Source organism: Hyposmocoma kahamanoa, unplaced genomic scaffold (assembly GCF_003589595.1).
Source record: "Hyposmocoma kahamanoa isolate Upper Pololo Valley unplaced genomic scaffold, ASM358959v1 97734, whole genome shotgun sequence".
Classification (NCBI taxonomy): Eukaryota; Metazoa; Arthropoda; class Insecta; order Lepidoptera; family Cosmopterigidae; genus Hyposmocoma; species Hyposmocoma kahamanoa.
In genome coordinates this window covers 36-9220 of record NW_020655418.1, presented here as the reverse complement: position 1 = coordinate 9220, position 9185 = coordinate 36, and the positions used below count along the sequence as shown (strand labels likewise).

Below are 9185 nucleotides of genomic sequence, written 5' to 3'. Positions count from 1 at the left end.
TTTTTTTTTTTTTTTTTTTTTTTTTTTTTTTTTTCTTTACAGTAAATTTAGGTATGAGTACGTGAGATTTACTTTTATATTTTATATTGAGTGCTGGACTCGCCCTACGGTAGTCTAGTAGTCTAAATGGCCTTATGACTGAATTTTCAGAAACAATGTCAGTTTGTTTTGTATTGCGGCCCGTCGGCCCAGACTATCTGTCAGTCGGCCCATTCCGTCGGCCCGTCCACCCAACTCGGCGGCCCGTCTACCCAAATCGACGACCCGTCCGCCCAAAGCGACGACCCGTCCGCCCAAAGCGACGATCCGTCCGCCCAAAGCGACGACCCGTCCGCCTAAAGCTACGACCCGTCCACCCAAAATGGGTCGTCGGGTCAGAATTATAACCCGCCGAGCAAGGTTAACCGACCGTCGGCTCCTTTGTCCCAACGTATCAAATCTTGAAGACGGCCGCTCACGCTGAGGGTCTATGTTATGGCCCATGTTTTTTTCGTATACTTTACGAAATTTCCCTCTTTCAGGAAGTAAACGATGGCATTGCCCAGAGCATTTACGACGCTTGGCGAGCTTGCGGCGACGGAAGCGACGACGGGAGATTGGGAGATACTACAACGACTCATTGAAGTTATCGAACAGGTGTTCCCAGCAACATGGCGCGATTGGAAAGTCGTGGCTTTTTCAAAGAGAGATTTATTTGGTCAAAAAATTGATCCACAGATTTTCAACAAACTTCGTTTTGCTATTCCCACTGTGTCCTTGGTGAAGGCATTTCATCCAGATGCAAAGGCTGTATCTGAAAAAAACATTCAAAAGTATAAAACTTGCCTTACTTGAATGGCCTCTTTGCAGAGCACTTATTATTAACCCAAAGTCTGTTGCATCAAAGATACATGGTTCTTCAGCCAATTTGGAGCTTTTTCTAGCTGCTATAAATGAAATAAAAACATCTTTTATTTCAAGAGAGGAAGTAGAAAAATTGATATCGGACGTCGATAAACCTTCGAGAAAGAGAAGATTATCATCCCCAATGTCGCGAAATCAAAATATAAAAAGAAGTAAGACTGATTCTGAAGACATCAAGACTCTTAAGGAACAAACCAAGGCTTTACAGGAAATGGTAGCTCAGCTGCTACGCAATCATGGCGCAGAAAACGTGAATTATTCTGACGACGAAGAATCGGTTTTTAATTCGGAGGAGGTTCAACCGTCATTCTACGAACTGTATGACAAAGATAACTCCACTGAACGCTCATCTTCGGCTTTTCGTGTACCAGATTTAAACCCTAACATTCCTGAGTATTCTGCAAATTTGTTTGACCTACCTCCCTGCGTTAGAGAAGCGGAACCAAAAATAATGCCAGCTCCGGATGATCTACTAGACCAGGGAGTGGTTTGCCAGAGATTTGGTAAAGAGTCCTGGGCTAACCTTCGATATGCGGAAGTTCAAAAGAAATTGCAGGCTGCTCCAGCTTTTACCTCGTTATCAGTAAATACGCAGCTTTCAGCCAAGACTCCTAATTGGATTCCATATGAGCATATTGTTAAATTTGACCAAACTCTAGGTGCAGTGACCCATGGTCTCCTTCTACAGAGAAAACTACTGAAAGAATCCCTAATAAGTTTAGCAAACGAGGTTAAATCAAAAACTCTTAACGAGGCTATCATTAAGAATGTTACGGGTCCGGACACAGAGTTCAGAAAAGTCAGTGATGATCTGCTTCAATATACCTGTGGGCGTCGTGCCGAGGTGATCGAATATAGACGTTCTGTATACAAGCCACCGTCTAAGTATATGCACAGTGCGTTGCATAAGGTACCACCTTCTAGTGCGTATCTCTTTGACGAAGATGCTCTTTCAGAAACTTTTAGAACAAATGGTGGTTATTACAAATTCTTCCCTGCTCATAAAGTCTTGACAGATTGCCAAACCAATCGACAGGGACGCAAAACAGATCAGCATTCTTCTGAAAATAAGGTATCCCATTTCAACAGAAGGAAGAATCAATCTTCTACGTGTTCATCCACAACTATAAAAGGTTTCAAAAAACCATTTGAGGCAAAGCCAAACAACAAAAAAAGGGGGGGAGGGCACGCTAAATCCGGCCCATCTCCTAGGAAGCACTCCACAAAACCCTTTTGACTATACCCCGAAAATCAGTCTAGCGGGGCGGCTAAAGTTTTTTGTAGAACAGTGGGAGAATCACGATGCCCCTTCTTACCTCATAAACATATTGACGGGTTTGTCTATCCCGTTCAGCAAAAAACCGCCTTTAATGACAAAATCGGAGACAAACTTAACCAGATTTCAAACTGTAAAATCGGAGGCTATGCAATCGGAAATAACAAGTCTACTTCAGTTGGGGGCTATAGAAACTTGCAATCACGAGTCAGTTTTCCTATCCCGAATGTTCTTGGTTCCAAAATCGGATGGCAATCAAAGACCAGTCCTCAATTTGAAACCACTGAATCGTTTTCTAAATCCAAAACCATTCCGTCTCATAAACCACCACAGGGTGCCAAAGTTTTTACAGCGAAACGATTATTTGGCAAAGCTGGATTTATCCAACGCTTACCTACACGTGCCGATAAAACCAGCTCACAGACGCTTCCTTGCTCTGTCGTACGACGGCCAATGCTATCAAATGACGGCACTTCCGTTCGGATTGTCCGTAGCCCCAGTTATCTTTGCTCGTCTAACAAATTGGGTGGCAAGCTTATTACGATCCCGAGGTGTTCGTGTAATCGTTTACTTAGACGATTTTCTGCTGGCTTGTCAAAACCTAGATACTCTAATCAAGCAGATAAAAATGACCACGAATCTTCTAGAAGAGTTGGGATGGATAATAAATTACGAGAAATCACGCTTGCGTCCCACGCGCAAACTGGAATTCTTAGGTGTAATTTGGGATACGGAACTCAACGTCAAAAGTCTGAGTGCAATAAAAATAAAGAGAGTCGGTTTGGTATTGAGTCAATTAAAAGAAGAACGTGTCTGGACTTGGAGAAAGGCAAAATCCCTATTGGGCCTTCTTATATTCGCAGCTTTTGTTGTTCCACTCGGTCTCCTAAATTGCCGCTTGATTCAGAGGGCTGTGAACAAAATGGATATGTTTCAGCCAGACCAGAGCCAACCAATTCCCAGCTCAGCGTTAATAGACATAAATTGGTGGATGAACAACCTGTGCAAAGTTTCCCCGATATTCAATCAAAACCCATCTCTCTTTCTCTCGACCGATGCATCCGACATAGGATGGGGAGCAGAATTGAATGGCGAGATGATGTCAGCACCTTGGAGCGCAGAGCAAAAGAAGTGGCACATAAACGTCAAGGAACTCTTCGCGGTGTTCCAGTCTATAAGGTTGCACATCACGGCGTTAAGAGGCAGGGCTGTAGTCGTACAATCGGACAATCGGACTGTGATATCACACATAAAACGACAAGGCGGAACCAAATCAGCCGCCCTCTTGAATTTAACGAAGACCATGCTAAATATATGTATGCAAGAAAGTATAACTCTTCACCCTCAGTTCATTCCCGGACGATACAATCTAACAGCGGATGGTCTATCCCGAAAAAAACCAATTCCAGAATGGAGCCTCTCTCAAGCAGTTGTTCAAAAAATATTCGAAAGGTGGGGGACTCCAGATATAGACCTGTTTGCGTCAGACTCCTCGGCGGTGGTTCCACGATATGCGAGTCTGAACCCCAAGGACAAGGGAGCATTTTTTACGAACGCTTTCAGTCGGACATGGGAGTTCAGGTTGGCCTGGGTGTTCCCTCCACCATCTCTAATTCCTCAAGTTTTACATCACTTGAACGACGCGCGGGGAACGTTTGTAATAATAGCACCCAAGTGGGACAAATCGTTCTGGAGAGCGGATCTCCGTCGGAGAGCTACAGCTCCGCCTTATCAGATCCGCAACCTGTAACATCATCTCAAGGACTTGTCGACGCAAGCTGTTCCCTTAGAAGTGAACCGGTTAAAATTGGAGGCTTGGAGGCTTCAGGCTGGAGTTCTCTAATTAAAGATTGGTCACCACAATATATCTCTCTGATAGAGAGTTCGTGGAGGAAATCAACTTTGCGTACATACGAATCAGCATGGAGACGTTGGCGCAATTGGTGTTCCTTAAATTCAATTTGCCATCTAAAACCGACAGCTGATCAGGTAGCTCTGTTCCTAGGTTATCTTCACAAAAAATTGCATTTAGCGCCGAGAACAATAAAAGTACACAAATCTGTGATCTGTACATTCTCAGATTTTTCTAATGCGGCAAAGCTTCGTTCGCATCCAATAATCGCACGAGTGATTAAGGGAATACAATTAAGTAGACCTCCTGCTAACAGGAGATGTGTATGGGATGTATCAATACTGATAGATTGGCTTTTGGTGAACCCGCCTCAAGATAATAATCTTTTTCAATTATCTAGACATGTTGCCTTGCTGCTCCTCCTTAGTACCGGTCGTCGGATTCATGATTTGACTCTTTTACATATAAGCTCTGGCGACATGATAAAAACTGCAAATTCGTTAATTTTCTGGCCAAAGTTTGGGTCTAAAACCGATTCCAGTAGTTTTCGTCAATCGGGTTGGGAATTTACATCTAACACAAAGAAAAACTTGGATATTCCCTTTTGGACAAATAAACTTGTTGTCACTTCAGAAAGTCGTAGGTTAGCACGCCCACGTTTGACGGATTTGTTCATAACCACAAGGGGGGCGGTTAAAGCCGCGTCGCGATGCGTGATAGCAGGATGGATACGATCAGCTTTTGAAAGTGTAGGTATTAATGCATCCCCAGGAAGTATCCGTTCTGCTGTGGCGTCTAAAAATTATGGATTACTACCCCTTGACGAAGTTCTTAGAAAAGGTAATTGGCGTAGTGGAGCTACATTCTTTAAACATTATTTTAGAGAAGTTAATAGAAGTGCTTCTAATTCCAATGATACACCAAATGTGTTAAGTAGTTCCTTTAATATTTTATTATAACTTTTAAGACTGATTGCCGGATCTCAGTAATTTATATTGTTATTTGATTATTACATGAATAAGAATTTTAAGAGGTTGTGATACTTAACAATTAAAATAATTATGTTGTTGGATACCAAGATTTGTTTCTTTCTTCTGATGATTAATAAAGATTAGATTATTTTCATGTCTTGTTTCTCTTTTAGGTATTGTAATTGTAACCATCCACTTATAAATAGGTAATTCCTTATTGTTGTTTCACAGTACGCCTTATATGGCCGGCAGAAACCAAACAAGTCTCTTAGGGTCAAGCCGCAGGCTCAGACCTAAAATAGAACCGTTTTACCCCCGAAGGGAATAAAACGGATATTTTGGGTCTAGCCAAGGCTTGACCCAATTTAAGGCCTTGCCGGCCTTTTTTCTTGAGACGGTACTGGAGAACGCGCGATGCGCTCCCGCCGGCCGCGCCTCCCGCGCCTCCCGCGCTCCCCGCGCTGTTTTCAGTGGCGGGGCGCGACGATATAAGCGACTATTGCTGTGAAACGGGCTAGAACACGTGTAATTCATTCTCAAAATACGAAGTGTAATCTCTTAGGGTCAAGCCTTGGCTAGACGCAAAATATCCGTTTTATTCCCTTCGGGGGTAAAACGGTTCTATTATTACAGTTTTAAGTGAACGATACCTACCTATAATATTGTATGGATATGTTTTTTTTGTATTTTTGTTAAAATATTAATTGTTTTTAAGTTTCATGAAAGTAGACAATGTTTGGTTTTAATTTCATAGTAAATTAAGTCTTGAGTTTTCTTGCACACCGTAACCAAGGTAGTCAAATAAGGAAGTGGTCAAAAGCAGAAATGGTCTTTAAGAGAACTAGCCTTATCAAGAAGTGGTCGAATACAGAACAGGTTGTAAGCAGAAAAAGGCAAATGAAGAACTGGTCCCTAAACGTCAAAACCATTTATTTTTAAACACTGTCCCCACTATATATTCAATGGCTGAGGTCAAATAACTTAACATGCAGTAGGATAATATATATTTGAAAAAACAGACTACTATAAAAACACAAAACTAACCATTTCATTTTGAGTTGTAATTTGTGTTAAATTCAATTGTCCACCATCTAGGAAAGACTCCTCTATAATTACACTGTCGCTATCGAACGGGTTATGCAACCCTACTGCACTTGGTGTAATTAGCCCCATGATGTGTTCACATATGGATCTTCCGTTTTTGGCTTCGGAGGCCCACCACCTAAAAGAACAATTATTTATTTCTACACAATAATCCATCAATGTTAACTGTACATTACTTACTTTACGTATACTGTACTTTATAGTCATGCGGGCACAAATTTTAAAACCACAACAATTAACCATGTACCTGTTTGAATAAAATGCATCCTGGCCAGAGATGCTTCCTTTTTGGTAGCTTTCTTCAAGCTCTCCCATTACGCTTTCAAATTGTTTGCGGAACGATGCGTTAGCGTTGTTTGGCTATTGTATTTAACGCTAATAGTCTCCCATTCATCGAGTTTTTGTTTCATAGAAACTCCATCAGTTTTTTTGTTTTCAATGATATTAAAATGCTCAGTCACTAGATCTATTAGAATTTTTTTCTCTGAAGCCGTCCAGTTGGCCGAACGTTTTCTTTTCTCTGGAGCCGTCGTAATACACGTCGCTAATTTAAATTAAAACACACTAAACAAACAAACACCACGGCTCAAGATGACACTCGCGTATTTGAGGTTATTCAAAACGTCAGTTTGAAATGACTACCTCTCCAAAAAGAAAAGTACACAATGGCATAGCTCACCTAAGAAATTATCGACGTACCATATTTGGATGGTTAATACTTTCACTCGTTTCTGTTCGTTTCATTCATTCGACACAGCAGAGTAACTATACGAGAGTAATTTATCCCTAGATTAACTTGGTGAAACGAAATTTAATTTAACCGTAGATTAAATCTTAAGAATAAATTTATACTGGGATAGTTATTCTGGTGTAAATTTGATGTTGTTGAAATCCACCCTAAGTTTATTAGTTCTACCTTTAACATAGATTCACCAGCTTCGATATTATTAGCCTTGAGCTATTCAATTAATTCACTTTTCTTATTAGACATAGTGGGGGGCTTATTTAACTGCACGGAGTGGTATGATGCATTGTCCATTATGATGATACTTGGTTCTTCTAAATTATTCAGCATATTTTGGAACCACTCCGTGAATACTTCCGCGTTCATATCTTCATGATATTCCCCCGTTTTTTTAGATTTAAATGCCATTAGACTATTTTGTAGGAACCGTTAGATGTGCCCGCATGACAAATTATTAGTCGCTCGCCTTTTCCTTCTGGGACTTTGGTTGCAGAATGAGCAGTGTCATCGGTCCACATTTTACCAACCGTATGGTTGGCACAAACCGTTAGATGTGCCCGCATGACAAATTATTAGTCGCTCGCCTTTTCCTTCTGGGACTTTGGTTGCAGAATGAGCAGTGTCATCGGTCCACATTTTACCAACCGTATGGTTGGCATTCAACCATGTTTCATCTAGGTATACAACTATGGTCCAATCTTCGATCCTCTTCGCTTTTCTTAAAAAAGTTACCCGCGCAAGTGCTATGTCACCCCGTTCCATTATAATTTTTCGCGTGTTAACTTTTTTAAAACGAAAACCAATTCTCTTTAGTAACCGCCACAAAGACGTAACGCTACCGGAAAACAGATCAGCATCTCTAAGGGACCTTACTAATTTTAGTAAAGTAGGTAACTCTTTTCGATTGTAAAAATCATAAATATGACGTCTTATAGCATCAGCGTCGAAACTGTCAATGTCAATAACTGGAGCCTTTCTTGGTCGCTTCTTATTTTGGATCGATAACTTTCTCTCTTTAGAAGTAGACTCTCCATATTTTTCTCGAGTAATGCGAGAAACCGTGTTTCGACCGATGTCTAACGCACTTGCCACTCGATCCAAAACGTTGGAAACAGGCAAGAGCATTCCGTACGATTCATTCATTCATTCATTCCGTAGAGCCATACTCACGTTCTCGGTCAAAGTAATCCCGCAAACGAATTACTGATTCACGGGCTTGGCTACCCAGCACAGTCTTTTTTGGCATATTGCCAAAAACAATACAACGAAACAAAAAGTCAATAACACAAACCAAAGCGCAAACTGAAAACACGGACAGCATACAAGGCATATGCACTCGTACTGACGATTCGAACATATTTTGATATGACAGCGACCAACCAGTGTTGCCAGCGCAAAAAACACGATGCCGTAGCGATGACAATACTGAATGACCGACCGACTCATGCTTTGCTAGTGTCGCCATACTTAATTTTAGCTTTTAAAATACTAATATAATAACTGTAGATTAAAAAGTGTAAGTAACAATTGATTAATGATCACTTAGTATGATTTTCATAATAATTCTCTTTTTAGTTTTGTATTAAAGCCATAAAATGATTTGAAAAATAAAATTATAATGAAAGAGTAAAGAAATCATGATACGATTTCGTTCATCATTTGAGAAATGTATCGATTGTAACCGATTTTTTTGCGTCAATGTCTACAATAAAACCGTTCCAATTTACGCGTTTAGTCATTTTAGTTAATTTTTAGATTCATGTTTTTTAATTTCAAGTTAAATAATTACGGAAATCTAAAAGCAGTATTTCATTTTAAATGTAAATTGAAACATATTTTAAGTATGTCTATGATTTTAAGTTTATTAGAAAATTAACTTTCATTCTCAATTCTTCTTTGCTTCGAATACATCGTGCATGAAATGAAATTGCTTCAAGTGCCACCGTACCCTTCCTTCGTGAAAAGGACTATACTAGCACGTTTTACCAATATTTTCATAATTACTATTTTCAAGATGGCAAAAATATCTTGAAAATAATAATTTTAGAAAGGAAACAGTATCTTCATAATTACATATTTTTATTTATTAGGTTTCAGTTCTGAGGTTTTCGCGATTATTATACATAGGAAATGAAACTACGCCTTTGACTGCAACAGAAACGCAACTAAAAGACATTATATCGGAAACAAAGTCCAAATTACGTAAAGCTCGGAATACAAATGGCAATGAATGAAAAATTGATGAAATCTGGGCATATAACAGTTGAAAAGAAAAAAATGACACCGGCAGCTCGGACTTTTTTCTCTATGCAAATTAAACAGTTTGCTAAGAAA

The 9185-nt window shown here is 40.0% G+C and overlaps 1 protein-coding gene across 1 annotated transcript in view; it reads right to left on the bottom strand.

Moving 5' to 3' along the window:
• The window catches only part of LOC113238711, a gene marked incomplete at its 3' end in the record, with an annotated part of 11057 nt that extends 2960 nt beyond the window's left edge, over window positions 1-8097 (bottom strand). Inside the window, 4 exon segments of the mRNA XM_026475548.1 lie at window positions 6047-6186; window positions 6189-6224; window positions 6354-6626; window positions 8022-8097. Coding sequence (XP_026331333.1) covers window positions 6047-6186; window positions 6189-6224; window positions 6354-6626; window positions 8022-8097 — 525 coding nt within the window.
• Between the last annotated feature and the right edge of the window lie 1088 nt (window positions 8098-9185).